This window comes from Silurus meridionalis, chromosome 4, assembly GCF_014805685.1.
Source record: "Silurus meridionalis isolate SWU-2019-XX chromosome 4, ASM1480568v1, whole genome shotgun sequence".
Lineage (NCBI taxonomy): Eukaryota > Metazoa > Chordata > Actinopteri > Siluriformes > Siluridae > Silurus > Silurus meridionalis.
In genome coordinates, this window is record NC_060887.1 from 34,411,806 (window position 1) to 34,438,677 (window position 26,872).

General features: G+C 36.8%; 1 protein-coding gene across 11 annotated transcripts in view; it reads right to left on the reverse strand.

The window, feature by feature from the left end:
* Nucleotides 1-1,755: 1,755 nt before the first annotated feature.
* pfkpa (phosphofructokinase, platelet a) overlaps nt 1,756-26,872 on the reverse strand; it is a 42,707-nt gene continuing 17,590 nt past the window's right edge. For 2 of the 11 annotated variants that reach the window (XM_046846407.1, XM_046846410.1), the window contains exons 9-23: nt 26,134-26,226; nt 25,297-25,422; nt 23,353-23,417; nt 23,188-23,254; nt 21,550-21,696; nt 16,536-16,606; nt 16,324-16,411; nt 14,867-15,019; nt 10,607-10,771; nt 8,722-8,783; nt 8,338-8,449; nt 7,563-7,689; nt 5,422-5,427; nt 3,614-3,719; nt 1,756-2,344 (exon numbers count right to left, since the gene is read on the reverse strand). In XM_046846407.1, the coding sequence (XP_046702363.1) occupies nt 2,188-2,344; nt 3,614-3,719; nt 5,422-5,427; nt 7,563-7,689; nt 8,338-8,449; nt 8,722-8,783; nt 10,607-10,771; nt 14,867-15,019; nt 16,324-16,411; nt 16,536-16,606; nt 21,550-21,696; nt 23,188-23,254; nt 23,353-23,417; nt 25,297-25,422; nt 26,134-26,226 (1,545 nt within the window). In that variant the 3' untranslated portion in view covers nt 1,756-2,187. Of the gene's footprint in view, nt 2,345-3,613; nt 3,720-5,421; nt 5,428-7,562; nt 7,690-8,337; nt 8,450-8,721; nt 8,784-10,606; nt 10,772-12,312; nt 12,466-14,866; nt 15,020-16,323; nt 16,412-16,535; nt 16,607-21,549; nt 21,697-23,187; nt 23,255-23,352; nt 23,418-25,296; nt 25,423-26,133; nt 26,227-26,872 lie in introns of all 11 variants that reach the window. The other 9 variants (XR_006925318.1, XR_006925321.1, XR_006925319.1 and 6 more) reach the window with 7 other exon arrangements.

Below are 26,872 nucleotides of genomic sequence, written 5' to 3' on the forward strand. Positions count from 1 at the left end.
GACAGCATTATCTAAAGTGACCTAAAATCTGAGCAGTTAATGGTTAAGGGTCCAGCACAAAAGCACTTGCAGCTTGGTAGTGCTTGGATTTTAGCTCATGACCTTCTGAGCAGAAGCCCATATTCTTAACCACATTATGTCAAAAATATTCAGGCAACATGTTGGCACAAGCTGCACCTATCTATAATCCACCCTTCACAACCCTCTCAAAGAGGCCTGCTGCAGGGGTTAAAACAAACTGTTGAAAAGTTGTACTTAAAAAATAACCAAATAGAATTGAACTGATAAAGGCATTTGCCAGTTGGAGCAAACATGAGAAAAAGTTCTCTGATTAACCTGAGATGAGATCAAAAACTTCCTGCATGGCCTTAGGACAAGGCTCTAAATTTGAAGTGAAATCATTACTACTCAGTACTGAAGCATGGTGGTGGAAGCATCTTGTTGTCAGGACGCTGGACAAGGACAAGAGGGGTAAAGCCAAATACATGGCAACCTCAGAGGAAAACCTGTTCCAGTCTGTAAGAAACTCAAGACTGGAGCGATTGTTAAATAGTTAACGTTATACTGAAAAAATGGATGCTATAAGCAATAAAATATCAAACTCATGAATGTTTATAAAGAACAGATTTATATATTTTGTTTGTGTCTTTTTAAGTGCTGTTCATTCTATGAGCGTCCATGTTGATTTAACGTCAAAAAAAGAGAAGGAACTGGATGTTGGAGTATTCTGTGGATTTTACCAGTTGTACCCGCCGTAATTATGTCATATTAAAGACATTTAATATATTAATGATATTAAATGCACCATCCAGACATAACATTATGACCACAGCCCTAATCCGAGTTTCAGCAGATTTCACAAAGACTAATTTAAGACTTTTTTAAGACTAGCTTAAGACCATTAGGAATAATATTTTAGATCTATATCACAGCATTAAGAACACACACAAATACTATAATATAAACTGACCTTAAACAAGCCGAAAATGAAAATTTTTTCAAGCCATGTATTATTAAACTTACGCTTCCCCATAGCTGAAAAATAAAATGTTTTACGCCTGTGTTTTGTCAATTGTAGTCCTAATACAGCTAATTCTATTTGAACTAGCCAAAGAAAAACTACACCACTGCGGAAACAAAAAAACTTTAGCATTACATGGACATTGAAAAATTGAGACCTGTTTAAAATTATTATTTTTTGACTTTTTGACTTTTTACTACCCTGCAGAAACCCTGCTAATATTGTGTTGTCCCCTTTTTTGCCGCCAATAAAAGTCCTGACCCATCGAGCATTAACAGTTTGAACTTCCTAAGCAGTTTGAGCTACAGGAGCTCGTCTGTTGGACCGGACCACACAGACCAGCCTTCGCTCCCCATGTGCATCACTGAGCCTTGATTGCACATGACCCTGTCGCCGGTTTACCACTTTTCCTTCCTTGGACCACTTTTAATAAATACTGACCACTACAGACCGGGAACATCCCACAAGAGCTGCAGATGCTCTGACCCAATCATCTAGACGTCACAATTTGTCAAACTCCTTACGATCCCCCATTTTTCCTGCTTCTAACATGTCAAATTTAAGTACAAAATGTTCACTCGCTGTCTAATAATATCACACTCACTAACAGGTTCCATGATGAAGAGATAATCAGTGTTCTTCACTTCATCGGTCAGCAGTCATAATGTGCCTGTGGTGTACACAGAGGGCGACTGGTATAAAACAATTTAAATAACACACAAATCCTCAAAAGGTTCAGCAAGCAGGTGAATGTGTACTTTATTTTTGAAGCACATGATAGTTACACATTCACACACCAAACTGTGCTCGAGTAGATTGCACTGAGTAGACTCATAAATAAGTTACAGCATCTGGATACTAACACGTGGATCTACAGTACACCTCGGCTTTAACCGTAACAGTGAGCGTACGCAGCAGAGGTGAACGTTTGAGGCAGTGACAGTGGACAGTGGATTACATCATCGACACGCACTAAAAAGCAGAGAACTGATCTCTGGCTAGAAACACTCCGTATAGCATATTAAGGACACACACAACTGGGGAAGGGATGGTGGGGGGAATGAGCGGGGTTAAACATCACGACGAAAAGCAGGTGGGTCACAATTAAGATGAATGTATCGGCACACACTAGACGGCCTCTGGCCCTGCTGCGAGCTTGTCTGGCTTCAGATGGAGCTAGTGACGTCGCTCTCCTTGCCTCGGCTGCGCACGACATGTTCCAGCTGTCCAGAGTCAGACACATCGTAGCTCGTCTTGTACTTGGCCAAGATCTTCATCAGGGGACGAAGCTTGAGCCACCACTGTTCCTTAGGAATCCTGTGACTAAACACACACACACACACACACACACACACACACACACACACACACACACATTATTTTACTGTATTTGTACCATAACATCATATAGTAAGAAATACATCAAGATGGATACTTTATTTGTCACAATAACCCAGATTTCATTCAATTACACCATGTTAATACCATTATTAATTCCTTGCATTACAGATCACACACACACACACACACACACACACACACACACTTATTCATACAAGAGTCAACTCATAGGCATTATTCATCTGACTGAACTCCAGAATGATTTCTTTTTCCATTTTCTTAGAATAATTTAACTTTAATTAAAGGTCATTTTCTGCACAAGAATAAGCCAATTACATTACAAAAGACATTTCTTCTTTCTTCTTTCTTTACTAACAGCATAATTCTAAAAATGACTTGGATTTCTTTTGTCTTTGATTATATAAATATTATGAAATCTTGAATTGTTACATGTCTTCTGACAGCCATCTAATGTGCAGCCTAATGCTTTTCCACATTTATAAAAGTTATGTGTTAAACACGGCATGGGGTTACACTTATACCGAACCAAAGCGCCCCTAAGGAGACAGAAAGTACATAATTCCCTAAGTGACTAAAATATATATCTCAATCTAACAGCATAAAATGGCCTGAACTGAGCTAAGAATGATCCACTCTCCAAATCATTTCTGATAAGCGGGGGGGCTTCCATTAAAGTAGGGATGAAAAACTGTGGGTATCAATTTAAACAGCCTACGAAACGACCGATGTGGAACTTAAAGTTGATAAAATGGCTGCAGAAACCACGCTGTGACACGAAAAGCTTCTAACCGCATGTAACAGAGCAAAAACAGGTACCTGTCTGGGAAAATTTGGCCCGAAACCTTTATATACAATTAAAAGTGAAAGGTGGGATGTGCATTTTTGGATTAACTGCTAAATTTCTTATGTATTATAGGTGAATTTCCAATACAAGATCTGACCAAGGATGCTCATATCTCTGGAGCTGGTTGAAGAGCCTATATTATGAAATTTTGAACTGTGAAATTTGTTGTGAAAGCCCTACAGGAAACAGACTAAATGATAATGTGATAATAAACACAGCAAGCGGAACAAGCATGAGGTCTACAAATTTAGCTTCAAATGGAGAAAACAGCGACACCAATTAACTGGAACTGAAAAAGCTCGCATCAGTGCAGAGCAGCACTATTTTATTTTTAACATTAGGTCATGTTAGGGGTGACGTGGAAGGAGAATCGTCTTTATACGTACACGAAGTCCGTCTCGTCCTTCAGCTGAACCACAGGCTGGAAGACGAGGTTACGGCGGCGCATCCCCAGCAAACAGGCAGAGTCCTCGGTGTTAGCAAACACTCTCCCTGAAGGACACACACACACAGCAGCCACAGTTTAATTGACAGCATTCTGTAAAATTCTCCATTCTAAGTGGTGTCATTTGTTTGTATCAGCAAATGTTTCTATATAGCGAATCCATAATGGAATCTAATCTAGAACATTGTTTTGATTAACAATAAAAAAGCTGCGGCATATATTAGTGTTATTTTGCAATTTTTTGGTATCAGTATCCGTGAATGATATCAGAGGTGAAAGAGTTTTCCAATACGGGTCATAAAACCGTTTGCATTCATGGTGAACTGTATTATCTTTACTTCAATGAAATGGAGATGATGGACAGTGACCAGTGAATTCCCTGAATGTCCGTATAAATGGGCAAAAAAACCTACAGCACACTTTCAACCTGTAATCGTCTGCAAATCACTGCGGTTTAAAGAGGAGTAAAATGTTTCATGATTTGATGCTACAGGAGAATCAGGAAGTTCAAGGTGCTTCTGCTTTGCATTGGGATTCCCTGCACTATGCCATCGCACTGCCCCAATATTCGGATACCTCATACAAACATATCATTATCATTACGTTGTCACAATGTATGGTCACTAAGCAGGTATTAACAGTAGCTCTGAAACATCAGAAAAACAAACTATTATATGAAAATGTATTAGTTTTCGAGGATCACATGATCAGTGGTGGACAGTAATGAAGTCAATGTAATTTGTTACTGTACTTTACTCAAGTATTTCCAATTGGGGAGACTTTGACTTTCACTATACTACAATTCAAATAGCGATATGTATTTATGAGCTGATAAAAACTTTAGTGGTCAAGCTTTCAGGGAAGAGCGCGTTTTGAACATACAGTTCAGCATCAGTTTAACAGCAAGCAGAACATTTACAGAGGAATAAATGCTGAAAGAAACTCCTCACTCGAACTTTGGTTTCCTCTAAATACCGTCATTTCCGGACTATAAAGCGTACACTTATATAAGCCACACCCACTGAATTTGACAAATATTTTTATTTTTAACATAAATAAGCAGTAAGTCAAGGTACCACTGTATTTCTCTGGGCAGTTTATCACACAGGTGAGGTGCGGTTTTTCGTTTCCGTTCGGAAATTTCATTGGTCTGATGTTATGGGGTTCAGTTTTTTGGCTTGAAGTTTGTGAAACCAGGGAAAACCCAGGAAAAAATCCATAAATTAGCCGCTTTGTTGTTTAAGCCGCGGAGGGTTCAAAACGTGTGGAAAAAATCAATCAGTGTTTGACTCCTTAATATAAATCTATTAATAGATTGTTTTTCTGAGAGTAACATTAGAGTCTTTCCACATAAACTGATTTGATTAAGTAAAGAGTCTTGTGATAAAAATGATAATAGGAACATCATAGACATAATAAATCATAGAACTTTGGATACTTAAGTACATTTAAAGGCAAATACTTTTGTACTTTTAATGGAGTCATAACTCAAGTACATACTTTGTGTACTTTATCCACCACTGTATAAGTAAATGTATGTATTTAACCATAGATCTTGGATAGCATCAGATACGGCACGGTTAGCGTCCCTAAAAACGAATACATTTTCAGAAAATCACGTCTATTTTGTGGAACAGACATGTTCATTCTCTAGTAGGATGTAAAAGCATAGCAGTCTAATTTTCTTTTAGATCATGAGGATGAAAATCTATGAATGTTATGGTTGAGGGTTTAAACGTAAACAGTTACCTTCGTCTTTAGTCGGCCATACGCACAGCAGAAAAAGGCAAAAACACACACATTGGTAAATTCAAACAAAAGGCTTTTGTACAATTATTAATCTCGATAGTATAATAAGGGTTATATAAGAATAAAACATCTTTATGTAACTGCAATACACTGCCCATGCATCATCTTTATCTATACACCTTATTGAGACAAAGGTTTGTAGACACCTGACCATAACATTTGTATGAGCTTTTTGAACATCCTATTTTACATTTAATCCCTGTGTACTCTCATAATAACCTTTGCTCTTCGAGGAAAGATGTTTCACTAGATTTCGGAGTGTGCTTGTGGAGATTTGTGCTAAAAAGGTTGTTAGGAATTGATGTAGGTAAGGTGGTGAGGCCTGGGGTGCACTCAGCGCTCCAATTCATACCAATGAAGTCAATAAGGTTGAAATCAGAGCTCTACAGAAGGCTACTCAAGATCTTCCACTCCAACTATTTAAAGCATGTCTTCATAGAGCTGACTTTGTGCACATGTTCATGCAGGAATAGATTTGGGTCTCCTAGTTCATGCAAAGGGGAAATTTAATGCTAAGGCTATCTAAAGATGTCCTATACGATTGTGTGTCCCAAAATTGTGGTAACAGTCTGAGGAGGTACCACATATGGCTGGTCAGATGTCACAATACTTTTGTCTATATAGTTTATATTACTGCCTAATTGACCTGCCAAAAAGGAATACACAAGTTAGGACCCAAAAATTCCCAGTATAACAATATTGATCACTTTTTTTTACATTAACAGGCTTGTCCAGACATGAACTGACATTAACAGACTTCATAAAGAGTTTCTTCCCCTGACGGATTGTAAATCAACAATTTTTATTGGAGTGCTTAAGCATTTATGAGGGAAAAACTCTTGAGTAGTGGACACAGAACTGGCACCAGATTGTATTGTTTTCCATAGTATTCACAAAAACCCTACTCCTTGTTCTTCCCTATTTTTGTTCCTGAGATTAAAAATGAGAATGAAGGGGAAAATATTTGTCACGCAGGAAGAAATACAGAGAAGATAAAAAAAATAAAAAAAATGTCTGAGAGGAAATGTTTCCAGGAACGTCTGAGAAACGCTGGCACAAGCGTATCGCATCACAAGCAAAAATGATACAAATGTTTTTGAATTTCAGGAAGTTTTGGATCCCTCCTTGAATATAGGAACATGGAAATGTATGTAAAACTGAGCCGGAATATCCTCAATCTGGGAGTATCATTTTGACTTTACAAACTGGAATTGAAATAAATGAAGTGTCATTGAATGGCATGAATCTACACAAAATTAGAACATTTTACAAATAAAAGGATGATTGCATAAGTATTCCCTCATTTATTGATAATATTAATTTGTAAATAATTTAGCAGCCCACTTTCACTTTTTATCCCATTTAATATTAATAAAGAGAATATTTGGTGTTAAAATGTCTTTTATTTATTAAAAGTGATATTTAATAACATTTTATATTAAGAAAAGTATATAATATTTTGTGTTAAATGTCCTATATTTATTATAATCAATATTTATTAAAATTGTATAATAAGTATACAATAATTTGTGTTGAATGTCCTATATTTATTAAACATTTTATTTATTAAAATTTGATATTAAGAAAAAAGTCAAATATTTTGTAATATTTATAAAAATTTTATAATAAGAATAGTGTCAAATATTTTGGGTTGAATGTCCTAAATGTATTAAAAGTGATTTTTATTAAAATTGTATAATAAGAATAGTGGCAAATATTTTTTATTGAATATCCTATATTTTTTCGAACTATTATTTATCATGTATCTCTCTTGAATATAGAAGCTTAAAGCGATGAAATGTAATAAACATATTGTACAATTTTGTGAGAATTAATCTCATTAACTCAAGTATTATTTATGAGGCAGTAAATATTAATGCAAGTCACAGTATTGTGTTTTTCCCACAGTCATTGGAAACATGGTGTAAAAAAGGAAAAGAGGCAGTTCTTGTGCTGTGTAAGTGTCTAGGTAGGGCTGGCTATGTGGTTGCTGTATTAATGTGTCAGTGCTGCATCTGTGTCTCCTCACAAGACTCTCTCAGCATTTTAGAATACTGTCAACACTCTCTCTGTTCACTTACCCTGCCTGTAGCACTCGTTCAGCTTCTTCGTGATCCACTGCACGGCCTTGGCTGAAATTTTAGTCCCAAAGTTGCGATCAAACGGTGATGGAGCCCGCCCTGAGAGAGAGAGAATGACTTTATATCTCTAGACTTTTTCGAAGAAATGAAATCAGATCTAATTAAACTCAGAACCATTAAGATGGATTTGGACTTAATTAATAAAAAACTGTTTGCTACAATAGTTTCGGGCTTCAACTGCTAAAAACGGTTTACATTCAAGTGTCAATCAGTGAACAGATGATGGAAAAATGATGGAACTATAATGAATGGACATTTAGTGTCACAGAGATAAGAATGGGTTCCTTAAAGCCAGGGATATTTCATGCTGCTGTTTATGATATTAAAATGTATATTCACAGTATTTTAATTCTATAAAGATGCATTGGTACAATGTCACTGTCAAAAGTGCTATAGAAATAAAATGGAACATATTTTAATTAATCACAGTGTTTTCTGTGGCAATTCTATTTGAAAAAATGGTTGTGTGGCAGCAGCGACCCCTGATGATGACAGCAGCTGGTACCCAATAAGGAAAAATTCTTCTTCAGGACAAAAATGTAAGTGTTAAATCCATAAAGAAAAAGAGACAAAAAGTTCTTAACTCTTTGTTTCCTCTTTTTACTGATGATAAAATATTATTTTACTACAGTAATACATAGTTTATCAGAAAAAAATGGACAAAGAGTATAAATTGTGTGTGTGTGTGTGTGTGTGTGTATACACTTAGGTGTACCTGTTGCATGTGGCCAAGAACATTCTTCCTACAGTCGAAGACGCCTTTGCCCTCTTCTGAGTAGAGCTGATAAATGAAATCTGTTGTGTAGTTCTCACTAGAGTTCTCATTCCTGAAGAAACACACGTTGAGAAACCACCACGCCCAAACACACACATACAGAGAGAGCACAGACGAGTGTGAGTGTCGAAAGTGATAGAAAGTTTAAATTATTAATAGAAAAAAATTAACACATCCCAAATCCAGTTGTTTAACATCCACACACACACACACACACACACACACACACACACACACACACACACACACACACACACACAGACGACTAATTTAACGTTCTAAAAATGATCATGTAGAGAAATGAGAAGGAAAGGAAGGAGTAACCTGAGAACAAGTCCTCTCTGAATGCTGGTCTTCATCTTCTCTGTTAAATGCTCCACGTTAGACTGCGATGTAACACATCACATGAACAACAATGGGAATACCATCATGGACACTGTCCTACTGTATCTGCAGGACTTTGCATATACCTCTCTATGATGTTACACTGCACACTTTATACAGTACATGCAATTTATACACACTTCTGCATTTGCACAGTTATAACATTGTACATTTGTTACTTATGTCTTGTGTCTTTGTCTGCTTTACTCATGTAATTGATTCATGCCATTTATGTCATAGGCTTAGAGTTTCTTTAGAGTAAGAACATTAAAATTCTAAATGACAATGTCAAGATATCAGCCATTTTTTAATAAAAAAAAAAAAAAAACTAACAAAAAATATTTTGCCTCTAAAATGAAGCCCCACCCACACCCCGTGACAAACGGTATATCCTGCTTTCATAAAAGAATGTTTAAATGTATATAAATAATAAATAAGTACTCATATAAGATGCCACTGTGCAGCTTAATAGTAATATTTCTCTTTTTGCTGTCATCTAGTAGATGTGAACTTTATTAGATTTATTATTTATTATTATTTATCACATTTATTATTATTATTATTTTTTTTTTCAAAAACTATTTATTATTATATTGTTATTATTTCATTCATTTGGATCTTAAACGAGTCGTCTATTTAGCCTTTAATTGATCAAGGGCAAAATTAGCACCCTGACTGCCCTCCGCTGTTGGTGTCGCATTCACAGATGCTGCCAGCTTAGATTTTCAGAACTGCCACAAGCACAAAGTCATAGAAAAATATCTAAGTTCCTGTTTTAGGTACGAGATAAAGTAGAGTAAAAAAGTAGAGTTTTAAGTATGATATTGATTGTGGAGTTGCATATTTAGTACTTTAAATGATCACATATTTAGAGAGAAATTAAATAATTAAATGAAACAATTCAATTGCAATTAATTAAAGATGTGTATAATATATTAAATTACAATTATGTTTATATTTGTTTTAGATAAGTTGCTGATCCTCGTGTTACTGTTTACTGTTTCAGGAATTCCGTTTTTTTTTTTTTTGCAATTATATTACATTTTTTTGTGTTTGATCATCATGCATTATTTTTTATTTTATTTTAGACTTTTAAATTGTTTTACACTTTTGCAGACTTTCGGTTTTTGATCATCATACCTTATTTATATTATATATTCCATTATTAATTATATTTTTGACCATCATACATTTACTTTTGCAGCATTTTTACTCACTAAAATGCAAATTTTTCTATTTTAATAAAATTAAATAATGAACTTAAATAAATGGTTTTGATTCGTAATATTTATTAGCATATCTGTGTAAGTTTATTTATTATTGATTTGCAGCATTCAAGTGCGCTCAAGTTGTAATTGCTACATCAACTGCAGAATTTGCCTCTACGCATGATCTAAGCAAAAGCAGGTAAGTGGAGTGACAGGAAAAGTGATTTGAGTATTTTTGAATAAATCCCACATTTTTTCTCAGTTCTTGTAAAAATGCTGTATGTTAAGTTTGGATGAAAGAAGCTCAGTGATAAGTCTGCTTGTCTCTCTCTTGAAGATACACCAGGTTCTACAGTGTCCTTTATTTAATTACTAAAAATGAAATTGTTGCGTTTTAATATAAGAGAAATAAAACCCCCTGAGGTGAAACCTTAAGTCGCATCAACCCCCCACCCTTATTCCACCACTACCGTTCACCAATCAATACTATTTCTCTAAAGTTGCATTCCTTCCCTAACATGCTATGTTATCTAACGACTAACACCAGACTTGTGTTATCGTCTCAGCCTGCTGTATCAGTCTGCTGTAAAAAACACAGGGTTGTGTGTGATGTGTACCTGCAGATCTCGGATGTCAAAAGGCTCTTCGTAAATGTAAGCGGCGTCGGCACCCGCTGCCAGACCGCCCACGCTGGCCAGATAACCGCAGTACCCTCCCATGGTTTCGATGATGAACACGCGCCGCTTTGTCCCGCTGGCTGACTGCTTAATACGGTCACATGTCTGATCACAACCACACACACACAGATTTTGTCAGCAGGTCCAGCACTGATGCCGTGTTTATAAGCTAGATCATTGTTCCTGCTGACTCCCTGCCATGAAACGTGTGGAAAACGTGTACAACTAAGCTTTAAAACTAGTTGTGCTGTTTCTGTGGAATGATAATGGAAATATTTTTCTCTTATAAGATATACCTCAACCCTTTTGAGTTGAGTTGAGCACTTTGAATAGATTTGCTTCTCCATTATACCTGAAAGCAGATTTCAAATTCAGCAATGTATAAATAATGTGCACTATATGGACAAAAGTTTTGGGACACCTAACTTTTTCCAGTAAGTCGTGGTTCTCAAACTGTTGGAACCACACTATTGTATAGAATGTCTTCATATTTGGTAGCTGAAAATGTTCCCTTTAAATGAACTAGAAGACAAAATCTGTTCCAGCATGACAGTACCCCTGTGTCACAGAGCCACGTCCATGAAGAGATAGTGTACATGGGTTGGAGTGGAAGATCTCCCACTATAGAGATCCAACCATAACCCTATCGAACACCTTTGGGATGAATTGGAACGCTGACTGCACTTCAGGCCTTTATCATTAGTACCTGAATTTATTTAACTCCTTGTGGCTGAATGAGCAAAAATCTCTATCAGCAGACTCTATCATCTAGTGGAACATTTTCCCAGAAGACTTTATGCAAACTGCATAAAAGGACTAAATGTGGAATGGGGTGTTTTATATAGCACATTGAAGCAGAAAGCATATAGGGATCTTAATGCTTAGGTGTCCACAAACTTTTGGTCATATCATGTATAGCACAGGAGCATGGCAGTGTACTAACCACAAGTTATATCTTTTTTCTCTCTATCAATTCAGTGAACATAATAGTCTTCGAGCTAATGTGCGTGTGTTTCATTTTTTTCCTGTAATAAATAGGTGATTTAAAATATTTATAGTTTAGAAAATTTATAAAATATATCAAATATATATATTCTAAACAATAAATATTTTAAATCAAATATTTGTTACATTTATAATTGAATAATCATTCATTAATAATAATGCATATGTTAAATTACTTTATTCATTGGATTATTTATTAAAATAATATATATAATTTGCAATGTATTTGTTCTTTAAATGTTGATAATATTTTTTCTTCATTAGTTTTAACCTCCAATTTTATATATATATATATATATATATATATATATATATATATATATATATATACTTCATAAATAACAAATATACATTTATGTGTTTTGATTTTTTTTTTGTCTTTTTTATACTTTATTTTAAATTATTTTACAATTTATCACAACGCTTTTTCATTAAAAATCATAAGGTGAAATTAAATAAAGTTTCTAAATGAACTAATTAATTTATAATAAGTGTGTTAGTAAGTTTAGCTGGTATTATTTGCAGCACTATTCCAGGAAATTCGACTTGATTTCCGGTAGCATGAAAAGTTTTAGGTTTTTACTTAAGTTGTTTTGTCTAGCATATGTCTAGCGTAAATGAGGCGGTGGTTGCTCTCTTACCTCCACAATGGCATTAAGGGCAGTATCTGCCCCGATACTAAGGTCAGTGCCAGGCACATTGTTACTAATGGTAGCAGGCAGCATACACAGTGGGATGCAAAACTCCTCATAGTTGTTGCGAGCCTCATAAAGCTGCAGCAGGCACTCAAGCGCCTGCGATGACCCCATGTACGTACACACACACACACACACACACACACACACACACACACCACAGCACATTGCGGTAGACATGTCAGAGCAGCTGAGGCGAGTTCTGGTGTAGGAGTGGACCTCATCGATCACACACTGACCGTGTGATAGAAGCGCCGGCTTCCCATTGGACAGAAGAGGAAAGTGGGGGGATGAGGAAGGGGGTGGGCACAAAAAACATCATGCATGCACATGGGTCGGTGTATGCATACACGCAAGCACACACTGTGTGATGTGGGGTTGCGTGATGCCTAAAGACGGGGTGACAAAACATACAAACGGCCGAAGCGCCGCATTGCCATGACAACAGCAGCAGGATGAAGAGTGCAGAAACACAGGTTGTGTTGATCTACCCCCGGTTCTTATTTTATATTTCATGCTCGATACTGTAATCATTTTTTTTCTCGGATTTTGCCGCAGTCTTCTCTCAGAGATGACTCAGCTCGATTATTTATGCAAATGTTTGCCGCGTGCCGAGGCTTGATTACAAATTAAGAGCTGAAAATTAAAACTCAATCAGGAATTTTGGCAGACTTCCTGCGGCGTGATGAGGTTAATCGACGGCATTTACATTACCGAGGCGGTGTTCGCTCGGCGCCGTCCTGATCCTGAGTGCATTAAAGGTGAATTTGGAGCGCGTGCTCTGTGGATCGAGTTGAAACAAGTGATCGTGCTGAAAGTTTCACGCTGCTCGACACGTCTCAGACTCGGGGGAAAATCGGCTCTCGACTCAAAGAGGCTAAAAGTGGAGTGTCTGCAGGCAGGACACAAGACGGCATGCACAAAACCAGCAGCGTATCTTCATGCCTCATCGTCGCCGTCGACATCGGCATCGTCACTTACCTGGGAGCTACCAGTTCGCCTTTCAGTTTACCAGCCTGTGCACTTCAAACATCTCTGTTACCGCTGCACTTACGCTTTAATCATCGATAATGGCTAATGGCTTTATGATTAGCGCCGGCTCACGCTCGCGATCAGCAGGCCGTTACGGCGCAGTAATCGGCGTGGAGTGTGAGTGCGCTCATTAAAGGAAAGTGGAATCCTGTTATGAATGCATATCATCTGTCTTTTCAATCGCATCGCGTTCGAGCGCCATAGCGCGTCAAAAACCTTGAATAAGAGCATTATGTATTAAACCTCTGTCACATCATATCTAATTAATGCTATCAGCTAGATATTTATCAATATTTCAACAGCTACTACTCTATTACTCAACAGTTACACTTCAGCAAGACCCATAAAGTCATTTTTCACATGCACTTTTTTCTCTAACACTTTAATTCAAGGTGACCAAGAGAAGATAGGATACAGATACTGGTCTGAACAGGGACAATGGCTTTTCTACAGGCCTGGGATTTAACCTCAAGACCTACTGGATCCTCGATCTCATCCTCATCCATCTGTATCAATAGCACATTCAGTTTAAAAGGGATGTAAAGAAATATCAAGGAGATCTCCAGCTATAAATCTAAGAAAGAATCTATTTCTATAAGTTTTGCGACTGTCCACACTAAGATGGCGTGTTTGTGTCAAGTTCTTTGAAAGCGTTCTCTCCTGTGGTTTTTATACAATGTATTTCTAGCAGTGGTGGAGAGTAACAAAGTAAATGTAATTCATTACTGTACTTAAGTATCTTTTTCACATATCTGTACTTTACTCACGTATTTCTATTTGGGAAGCCTTTTACTTCAGCTACTTTTAGTTTAACAGCAAGCAGAACATTTTGAGAGGAATGAATGATGGAAGAAACTCCTGACTCGAACTCGCCACAACACACGTGACCTTATTTACGTGAATTTTCTTTAAGTAGGTTTTAGGCTCATGATAATTGTAATAGAAATCAATCGGTGTTTGACTCATTCATATCATTCTATTTATAGATTAGTATGTTAAGAGTAACATTCGAGTCTTTTTATATAAACTGAGTTGATTAAGCAAAGAGTCTTGTGATAAAAATGATAATAGGAACATAGGAAATAAATCATAGCACTTTGGATACTTAAGTACATTTGAAAGCAAATACTTTTATACTTTTACTGAAGTCATGTTTTACAGAGTAAATCTTTACTTTTACTCATGTACATGGTTTGTGTTCTTCGGCCAGCACTGGTTTTTAGTCATGTGATCAATTAAAAAAAAAAAAAAATTAATTAAAAAAAACCCTGACATTTACCTAATTAGTACAGGTGAAACAAATTGTTCAAAACTTTTCGTTTCTGATTTGTTTGACTCAGACATTAGAACCATGACATTGTATAGAGATGACTTGGCATAAAGCTGGTAAACTGAAGGCATGAATCTGGTAAACTGAAGGCAACATCTAGCTAGTGTGATTGTGCGTGGGCCGACCAGCCACACTTACATGAGTGATGGCGTTCAGTGCGGTGTCTGCGCCAATGCTGAGGTCTGAACCTGGCACATTGTTGGAGACTGTGGATGGCACCATGACCATTGGTACACAAAACTCCTCATATGTTCCACGGGCTGCTAACAACTCGGAGATCCCCAGGTAGGCCTGCGGGGTACGGCAGAGCCACGGCTTTAGTGTTGCTTGGAGGAGAGTAACCGTGCGGAGGGAAGTGTGTTAGGAGAATGTGCAGGGGTACAAGGTAAAAGAGAGACAGATGAGGGGATTGGGAAAGAGCCGAGGGAAGAACCAGGTCTATCACGACGGACAGCACGAAAAGGACAAAGGTACCACTCCAAACACAGGAAATGACATTGAAGATTCATTTAGACATTTGCATATATTTCACACACACATTTTTACAGATGAGATTAGCATTAAATGACACTAAAGACATATTGATCATGGTTCTTTTCTCATATCTGATGTTTAAAATGTTAAGAATCAAAGCATAGCTACTTTTTACACCCTTAAAAATCAAAGGTGAACGATGAACCAATGGGAGCAGAAGACAAGAATTGAATACTTCAAAGAACAAGAAAAAAAAAAGTCTTATCACACATGAAATACATCTCTGTCTCGTTCAGGATTAACTCAAACCATAGTCCCAAACGATCCTGCTTATATTCTTTATAATAATGGGAATTTATAATAATGGGTATTTATAAGTTGCATAACAGGGTAATAATTTGCTCAGAAATAGAATTATTTCTAAAGTGAGAGCTCTTTCACCAGGATATGCTTCATATTTAAACCCAATCAACAAACATATGGATTTAAAACATTATTTTCAAAGAAATTTAAATCTGGTGAAGCTTTTATTTTATTTTATCATCAGGAGTCAGAAGAAAAGCTGTTTTGTCTTAATATTTTCAATGGAAAGGAGAAGAGAACCTGGTAAGGATTTGACTATATATAGGTGCTGAAAAAGGGCATCGAACTACATTAAATATAACTATAAAAGAATAAAAAAGTGCTGTTCTTGCCATTTATTTATTAATTTTTAATGATTTATTTATTATTTTTAAACAGTTGTAGTCATTGTCCTAATTGCCTTATAATTGTATAAGTAAGTTTTATACATATAATATTATTATGATGTAGTACAGTATATGGTGTTATAGATAAAATGAACCTGGGTGATGATTCTATACTGTTATTTATATAATAAAAAGCCGTTTTTACAATATTTTTTATTGTATTTTAAAAACTCATGGTCAGCTGATAAAAACATTTCGCTGCCTTTCACATGATAAATATTTAGATTTCACTTAAATTCCCAAATTTCACTTGAAATTCCCAAATCTTTAGCAACTTATGAATCGTACATTCGATCACCTACAGTATCTATGATCATGGCTCGAGGATCTATAACTTGGTATTCGCGTATACTCCGTCTTTCCCCCACATACCTCAAATCCTCCGATGACCAGCAGTGCGTTTATGTTATATTTCCTTATCTGCTCAGCGATTTTCTCGACGTGCTTCGCGGGGAGTGTCCTGGAAAGAGGGCAAGAAATCGACTCGGGTACATTCAGGGAAGTTAATTAAATCGAGATCGCCTGAGCGAATGCAGGCTTGTCAGGGGCGCACGACAAATATCTGCACAAGGTGTAATCATTACCTTTTGGTTCCTAGCAGAGATCCTCCCTGGCCTGTCCAGCCTCCAACATCTCCCCATTTAATCTCTTTTATCTAAAACAGGGAAAGAAAGAAACAGGCTTAAAATGACAACACGGCAGACCTGAACAAAAAGCTGAGAAGTTCTCAACAGCGGCACTGGCGTGCTGCCGGCCGGATCCTGCTGCTTGCCAGTAAAAGAATATTATCTGGTGTTAATCTTCTAATAATTTAAACGATTAGCGAGGTTGGTAATAAAATGAAGGGTAATTAGGTTTATCTAAATGAGCCCGTGATGAAAAACAGCCCTAATACCGCTTCCTTTTACTGAGTCACACGGAATCCGTGAAAAAGCACTCTGACTGTGTATAGATTAATAAATCTTGATGTAAAGCTGTTGACCTTCGTAGTACAAGATGCGATTCTTGACTACAAATAAAATCAGAGGCGTTAAGGCCAGCGCAAAAGGGATTAGTTCAGATCGGTAACATGACAATCTGAAAAGCGTGCTCTGAATGAACAAAAACATCCTGCCTGAATATACACTATATGGACAAACGTTTGTGAATAACTGACTGTGCAACATCCCAAGGGACATTTAGTTCCTATTTCCCATTAACCTCCACTCCTTTAGGAAGAGTTTACAGTGTGCTTGTAGAGATATGATCACAAGGGTGTTAGTAAAATTAGGTACTTGTATAGGATAAGGAAGGCCTGGGGTGCAGTCAGCATTCCAAATCATCCCAATCGTTTTCAATAGGGTTGAAAAGCTCTATAGCAGGAGATCTTCCACTCCAAACCAATGTAAAGCATATCTTTATGGAGCTGTTATTTAAACATTTTTTTGGACAGGGGCATTTTCATGTTGGAACAGGTTTGTCTCTCTTAGTTCAAGTGAAGGGAAAATTCAATGCTACCACATCCAAAGATGTCCTACACAAATGTGTGCCTTCAGTGTGGTAACAGTTCGGGGATAGACCACATCTTGCTGGAAAAGTCACTTTTGCTATGTTTCCACACGGACTGTTTTAATTGCCGGTTGCGTTCATCATGGAGGATTTTTGTGCTGATTTGAGACGTTTGGTGATTAAAAATTATATTTTAGTGGAGTTTATATTGTGTCATCTGTTTATATTATGTCATCTTCACTGCTCAACAGTTAAAGGAGTTTTTGTTCTGTCTATACCATGCTACCAGAACATCTTTTCCACAAATTAACTAAGGCATTTAAAAAAAAAAAAAAAACAATATTTTGCAGAAAACACACTGATCAAAATTAGAGAACACTTTCAGATACCTCCCAGGTATTGGTGTTAATCTGGTACCTGGTGCTAATTTCCTTGATTATCTGTCAACCCCTAATTAATCGCCAGTGTGTGTGTGTGTGTGTGTATATATATATATATATATATATATATATATATATATATATATATATATATAGGAAGGAGTAAAGGAAGGACATCCTAAATACATGTGTGCTGCGTTGAAGATTATAATTGCGTGCCTTCTATTAATTTATTATTATTTATCTTTTTAATAAAAATGTCAAACAGAAATGCACTGCATCAACTGCACATCAATAAAATATCTTTTAGTGTGAAATGATTCCAAACTAAATGCCATTTTCTTTCTTTCTTCTCCTCATCCCTCGCTGTTTTCTTTCCATTCCTCCATTTTTCAATCTGTAGCATCTTCTGTGTAACCTGTCCAGAGCGCTACAGAGTTTAGCGGCTGGTGCGTCAGTAATAATGGTCCGTGGGAAACACAATGCTCCGTGTTTAGGTAAATAGACTAAACGAAGCATAGAGGTACATTTATTTGCTTGAGGAATCAATAAAGTCCTAACTAGCACAGTTAGCAAAATCTGTAAAATCCTCATCATGTGAAAATGGTGTAGTTTAATAAAGTGCTATTGTTTAAACTGTTTGTAATTTCAGGACAGTCGCACGTGATCTGTTCTGTAGTGACTCGTGAGCATCAGGTTGCACGATCAGTTCGCTCTCGACATCGTGACCGATTCAATTAAACCGGTGTGAATAAACACTAAATATAAAATCAGCAAATAACAGCAGCAGTAAACGAGTACATTTCTAGACACTGTTGTGGTTTTCAGCGAATGTTTATGCATTTAGTACACCAACACATATTTTTCCTTTTTTTTTTTTTTTAATCAAGTCTGTTAACTTGCTGCGATTTACTGATGTATTTCAAATGCTTGTTTTCAATCTTTGCATATTTAATTAATGCATTAATTATTTAATTATTATACAAAAGTAAACTAATTATATATTCTAGATGCTTATATTTTCACAACTGAACAAACTGTATATTTTTTAAAACAAATATGGTCAAAACGATGTTGTATTGTATTTTACAGAAACAAACAACCCAGCAATAGTGAATTAAACATTAAAGATAGTTTAACTCAATATGTAAGTTTTTTTAAGTACACTTTTATACTTAAATACCCTGAATTAGGGTTTTATATAGTAAAAAGAAGTAAAACATCTAATTTAAAAAGAATAATAGTTTAATCTATATTCGGGATTAAAAAAATATATATAATAATAATCGACCGATTAATCGATTATCAAACAATAATCGTTTAATTCTTTTAATTCGATATCAATTCGGTTTGCCAGATGAGAATCTGTGGGGTTTTTTGAAACAGCACAGGAGCATGTGTTCATGGCAAGGTGTCTGGTAATGGAGGACTACATCAGACAATCTAATTGACGCTGCTCAGCTGAGTGAATTCAACCATGACTGGGTCAAACCAACATTATCTACGCTTGCTGGATCAATACAGAGATCGATACGGGATGGAAAGTTGGAACTGGTAGTTAATGCGAGGCCTCGCTTAATCTCCAAGTGCTCTTAATTCTCTTTTCGATTGGCCCGTCCTCGCCCAGATTCACGGTGGATTAAGATTTTATCTACTCTGGTGACATGAGTAATTAATGTAATCAGTAAATAATTACTGTAGACATGTTTATCTGTATGGTCCTACCAGTTTGCACATTTGCACACTGGCACTCGTTGCCCCCTGTCAGCTCTGAGCGGTACTGCAGCGATACACGGGCAGGCTTATAGGTTTATACTAATCCGATAATCCGTGTAATCTGGTTGACGCAGCAAAAGGTTATGACTGTAGGGACGAAGGCATTTATCTCTGCTGTAACCCCTTGACCTCAACCCATTCACAAGACAAAATGCTGAAATGTTGCAGGGTGTTCTGTAGACCATCGATGCCCTCGAGGTTTCTTTTTTTTTTTTATTTGTGTCAGCTCGGCTTCTTAAGACAAGATGCTTTTAGTGGTTTTTTTTACATTTGTTTTATATGCAGTATTTACTGTGCTGCACACAGTAATGTTAAAACCTCAGTAAGCTTCAAAAGGCTTTAAAAACTATTAGCTGGTTGCACCAGAACAACATAAACTCTGTTATTATGGTCTGTTTTGCACGTAAATAGCTGCTAGGTTGCACCCAATAGCACAGTTCTCCCCTCTGTGCAAGTAAAATCTGCTGTAAAAACACAAAACTGCCTGATACGTGTGTTCTGTGAAAACTATAATGATCTGTGTGCAGCGTACTCACATATTTTGTATTCATGAAACTCGTTTTTGCCTCCAAAACGTCTGCAATATTTATTTCTGCTAGACCATTTAATCATTTACAAGTTTAAAGCCCATCTTCTGAATTTACTGATCTGTGTATTTATCATCATCTCACACTGCTGTTTATGTGCTTGTGTACTATTATGTGTTGCACCATGGACCTGCAGAAACAATATTTCGTTCCGATGGATACGTTGAGGTGATTTGAGTTCGTTTTATATGAGGAGTGTTTTCGTGGTGTATGATCAGCAGATTTGGCCACATATTGTATACATATATTAAATATTTATAGGATCATAGGGTGAAATAATAAATATGCAGCATAACAAGTTTATAGCATGAAATGTTGTGGGACAGATTATGTTTTATATTATCTTGTACTGTTAATATTTTAATATTGGCACCACGATATTGACATTATTTGTATATATTTGATATTCACACTATTGCGCACTGTGATAATATACACACCGATCAGGCGTAACATTATAACATTAAAATATTATGACCAGCGAGTGAATAACACTGATTATCTCTTCATCATGGCTGGACTATGATGTTTGTGGATGATGTTTTAATTTGTGGTGAGAGTAGTGAGCAGGTTGAGAAGAGCCTGGAGAGGTGGAGGTACGTGCTGGAGAGAAGGGGAATGAAAGTCAGTAGGAGTAAGACAGAGTACATGTGTGTGAATAAGAGGGAGGGCAGTGGAGTGGTGCAGTTGCAGGGAGAAGAGGTGGAGAAGGTGGAGGAGTTCAGGTACCTGGGGTCAACAGTACAAAGTAATGGAGAGTGTGTTAGAGAAGTGAAGAAAAGAGTGCAGGCAGGGTGGAGTGGGTGGAGAAGAGTGACAGGAGTGATTTGTAATAGAAGAGTATCTGCGAGAATGAAAGGGAAAGTTTATAGGACTGGGGTGAGACCTGCGATGTTGTATGGATTAGAGACAGTGGCATTGAGTAAAAGACAGGAGGTGGAGCTGGAGGCAGCAGAGCTGAAGATGATGAGGTTTTCGTTTGGAGTGACGACGATGGACAGGATTAGAAATGAGTTTATTAGAGCGACAGCGCATGTAGACGTTTTGGAGACAAGAAGAGGGAGGCAAGATTAAGATGGTTTGGATGTGCAGAGAAGAATGCTGAGGATAGAAGGAGGAAAAGCTCCTGTAGCTCAAATTTCTAAAGAAGTTCATGCTGTTGATGCTCAACAAGTCGAACTGTTTTGGGAGCAAAAGGGAACCAACACGATATTAGGCAGGTGGTCATAATGTTATGCCTGGTCTGTAAATGTAAAGTATGTTCTTATTAATATAATGTTATGGCTTTTTCATCCAGTGTATTTAAATGCAGTGTGTGTGTGTGTGTGTGTGTGTGTGTGTGTGTGTGTGTGTGTGTGAGAGAGTACCTGTCCCTTATAGAAGCCCTCGAATCCATCATTGATGGCAAACATTTTGTGCCCCTCTGTGATGCCCACCCTGACGGCGGAGCGCACTGCAGCATTCATGCCTGCTGCCGGAGCGCCGACATTCAACACCGCCACGTTAAAGTTGCTCTAAAGGGAAACAGAAAGAGAAAACAGACATGATGAATATCAAACACTTCCGTGTCTGATAAGCAGGGGGACTTGAGTTGTGTATCTGGTAGCATTTTGGTCTTGTGTTTGCCGATTTTTTGTCTTGTTCTGTTATTTAAGTTCTTAGTTCTTGGTTTCTGGTGTGTTTTGTGTAAAACACATCAATAAATGGACAAAAGTACTTGGACACCTGACTTTTCCAACCGTATGTGCAATACCACTTCTGTACCTTCTGTGCAATATTACACCTTATTAAGAACCTTTTTTCTTATTCTTTTTATGATGTTATGTTTATTTTTATTTATCATAAAAATTTTATTTTTAATGATAAATTACTGGAATCTGTGCAACTGGAAGCTTCTGTTAACAAAACAAATTTTGCCAAAAAAAAGCTTTTACTGATTCAGATTCTGATAACAAAATAGTTTAAAAAAGCGCATATGAATCTTATGGTCGGTTGTCCACAAACTTTTGTCCATATTGTGTATTTCAGATACAGCATATAATCTGTTTTGTGTTCTCAGCACTTACGTTACTCGCGTTACTATCCCACATATACTATGTCACTACATAATCACTAAATCAGAAGAAAAGAATATAAATTCTGGATGCTTGTTCTATGTGAAGGACATGAGTAAGTCTGTAACTTAACAATGTAATGACTTGCATCAATATTTACACATGAAAAGGTCCCTCTTGTCAGATTTGTCTTACACAAGGGGTGTAAGTTTTTTTCAAGGCCATTCAGATGACTACAATCATGCATGGGGAAGTCATGGGTCTGAAGCGGACAAGTTATTCTTGTGTATAGCATTCGGTAGAGCGGTTTTTCAGTTATGGGTCGCTGCCTGTACACAAGACAAGGACCTTCCTTTAAGTCTAAAAAAAATTAATAGAGTGCATAGAAAATTCTTAACTTAAGACTTAAGAAGCAGGTTGCATTTTTTGTGAATAGCAAAATAATTACATTCAAACAAACAAAGATTTCGAGGTGGTAGTTCTACGATTAAAGCTGTGGGTTACTGATCGAAACTCCAGCACCACCAAGCTGCCACTAGTGGGCCCTTGATCAAGGCCCTTAATCTATCTATCTATCTATCTATCTATCTATCTATCTATCTATCTATCTATCTATCTATCTATCTATCTATCTATCTATCTATCTATCTAATACAAAATCTATTGCGGAATTCATGTTACACCGCATTGTTTTTGAGTTTTTAATTCTAGGCTGCTATTCCCTCTAAACCCTCTGAGAGCTGCTATTCCCCCTAAACCCTCTGAGAGCTGCTATTTCCCCCTTCCCCATTTCCATCCCGGTTCACAAGCGCAACATGAGCTGCACGAACAAACAAAAGAAAAAAGACGTGGATAGGATTACACCTTCCTGCTGCTTGGAAACAAAACATGACCGTCGTTACTAATGAATTTGCAGCCTTTTGTTCAGGAGTAATGAATAGGAAAGCTCACATGTGGAAGTTCAGACTCCGGTTTGTGAGCCAGGAGCTTGTAGGTCCTTAAGTTGTTCTCAAAACTCCTAAAGACGGGAGACAAAATAAAGCAAAACAAATGAATTTTTCAGGATTATAGGTTGTTCAGATGTTCCATCACTTAACAAAATTCCCATCAATATACCTGCCACGAAGCTTTACAGCCTCTTCAAACTTCTTCTCGTCCATGGCCTTTTGTACCTCCTGCGTCTGTTAGGATGAAGTGTAAAGATTTTGAATTAGAACAGAAGTTGTTCATTGTCAATCAACAAGACAGACAAATTATATTTTATCACAGTTTTCCTCAGGTGCTTCGGAGCGTTTCTCAGATCAGAAATGAAATTATTACTTGTTCAACCTTCACATTATTTAGTCACTTGTGCACATCATAAAATAAATTTATTGTTGATTTGATTAAATTGCGAATGCTTTGGTACATTCTTTTAATTGATTGTGTACAAGTGTCTGCTGTTTTCCACATTATCAGTTGTTTATGTTGATCAAAATATATTATACTGGTTTCACCTGAATAGTTTTAACCCCCAAAACATCTCAGCATCTGTTCATTGTATACGTCATACGGCAAAATGGTTAAAGCAGTTGTTTAGTAAACCGGTGTTTACTTCTGTTATTTTCTTATATTTAAAAGGTGCACTAATTGAAATTAAAAAAATAGTTTAAAGTAAACGGTGAACTTTACACATGTACAAGAAACAAAGTAAAAAGATTTCATACCTTCTGCATATCTTAAATGACAGGTGTCTCGTCTAATGGTCGGTAAGTGTTCACAAACTATACCTACCTTTTCTGGTTTGTCTGAATGTCGTTGTGTTTTCGGATTTGTTTTTTTTGTTTTCGGATTTTTGTTATTTTGTGTTTGGATTTGCTAGTGTTTATTAATTTGTTTTCTGATTTGTTAATGTGTTTTGCACTTCTCGGCCACTGTACACAGGACATGGTTCAATAATTTATGCTCTTGGACAGGTTGTCTTCAGCAACGGTTTGTGGGTTTTTGTGAGGCAGCTTAAGACAAGGCTTCCTTCTGGGACGACGGGAATGCAAACCGACTTGTTGCACTGTGTGGTGTATGGTCTGAGCAAGCGGACCTTTCACTTCTGCAACCTCTAAAGCAAAGATGCAGCACACGTGTCTGTTTTAAACTTCTTTGATGGACCCTCGTGGTCTGTTCTGAGTAGAACCTGTTTTGGGAAAACCTCTGTATGACCCTGGCCATTGTACTGTAACTTGGTATATCAGGGTGTTACCGATCTTCTATAGCCCTTATAGAGTCCTTGCCATAAGGTGCATGTTGAACATCCAGTTGTCAGTATGAGAAAATTGTACTCAAAGCACCAAATTATAACTGCTCTCATAAAAGATGCACAAATTTGTATGGTTCTGTCAAGAAGACAAAAACATGAGCAAGATGAATAGAACTTGTGGCTTTGCACGGTTACACGACGTACAGCTGTTATCACTCAGTTAGACAATAATGGCTGTATGTTGAATTATTTTCAGAGGACAGTAAATCTGTACTGCTCTACAAGCTGCACATTGACTACTCTAAATTATTTTGTCCGTTAAGAAGATACACTACAATGGTTGCTGAAATATGAGGGGTGTACTAACTTAAGAATGTTTCTCTACTTGGTTTGTTGAATATTTCTTTCTTTTATTTTTGTTTTCTTTTTTTGCACACACTGTTAATAAACACTCATATCTAGACATACCAAAGCCTTGTTTTATCTCAGTGCTGGACTATTATATGTGTGCTTCCGAGCAACAATGCCAAAATATTGAGGTTTTACTGCTCTTAATAAAAACTATTGGAGTCAGAACTCAACATACTAAGAATCTGAGAATGGAGTATTTTCCTTTGTATTAAATGTTTCAGCATTGTGCATCTTTGATTGTTTGAAAGAATAAGCAGGTGGTTGTGTAGATGTGATTCTTTTTAGTTCTTGGACAGGGCAAAATATCTCTCTCTCTCTCTCTCTCTCTCTCTCTCCCTCACACACACACACACACACACACACACACACACACACACACACACTTGTTAGGCTTGGCTCGCATCCTTAAAACCTACCATCTGCACACACTCCATGAGAGGCAGCCTCACAGCCTGGTTCCCACACAGTGAGACGACGCAGGCCGGCGTGTTAGCTGTGGTCTCCAGAAGAGCCAATACAGCCTCCACACCCATACGACTGGCCTAAACAACACACACACACACACACACACACACAAATATATAAATATATATATATATATATATATATATATATATATATATATATATATATATATATATATATATATATATATATATATATATATATATATATATATATATATATATATATATATATATAAAACTGACAATAGAAAACACTCAGGCTCAAACAAATGATAAATTACCTCAACATTAAAATTCAGTTTGAATAAAAAAACAAAACCTTAAACATCTGCAATAAATCATATTTCAATTCTTGTAATCTTTTTATTAAAAAGAACACAGATTTATATATTATTATCCATTAACTCGAAGATATTTTCTTGCTAACAATTATGGCACAACATAACACAAAATAATGATTAGACAATTTAACATGAGGAAAAATGAAATATTTAGTACAAGAAATATTTTCACAGCTCGTCCGCTATCTGTTACTGGAGACAGCGGACGAGCTGTGAAAATATTTCTTGTACTAAATATTTCATTTTTCCTCATGTTAAATTGTCTAATCATTATTTTAACGATCATATTTTTATCTTGTTTGTGATTCTAGATTCTGTGATGCTTAGACTAAAAGAGGCAGCATTTCCCAGTGCAAGTAGGTACAACCAGGGATCTCATTCACACACACACACACACACACACACACACACACACACACACACACACACACACACTCTCTCTCACCAGGATTCTGTCGAAGGCTGATGGTGTTCCTCCTCTCTGGACATGACCCAGGATAGTCACACGTGTATCGAAGCCCAGACACCGCACCACTAGCTGTGTAACAGAAAACATCAAACAGACTCAGAAGTGTTCTGCTAATGGATATCTGATATAAACAGTGAAATCTGGAAAAAATACAGAATCTCTCGAATCGGTGTCAAACAGAATAAAATCTGAACAGTATGCTTTAGGTTTCGAATCATTAAGAAAGTTCAATCAGCAGCAGAAAAGGGAAATTTGGGAATGGAAGCGTTTTTGGCATGCATTAGCAGACGTTTACTGAAAAGCTGCCATGCATGTGCAAGTCATTGGGGAACAAACAGCAGATGAAGCTAGTCTACTACTAACAAGCGTGTGCAGCGAGCTCAAGCTCAACTCCTGCAAGACCTGTTTAACTAGGACGGCGACCTGCTATGACCTTATCACCGTGACGTTGGTCTCGGTGCTTCTTTAGTTTGACGCTGGAGATACAAGGCTAAAAAAATCCATTTCTTTAAATTCACTTACTGTCCTTTATATATACCTGCACATTCAGCAAGTTATCTAATCAGCCAATTAATAAACAGCAGAAAAAAACGCATGGGACTCATTTAGATACAGGTCCAGAGCTTCATGTTCATATTAATGATGGGCCGAACGGCTCATTTTAGTGACTTCAAATCTGATTCATCAAAATGAACAAATCTTAAATCATTTAGTT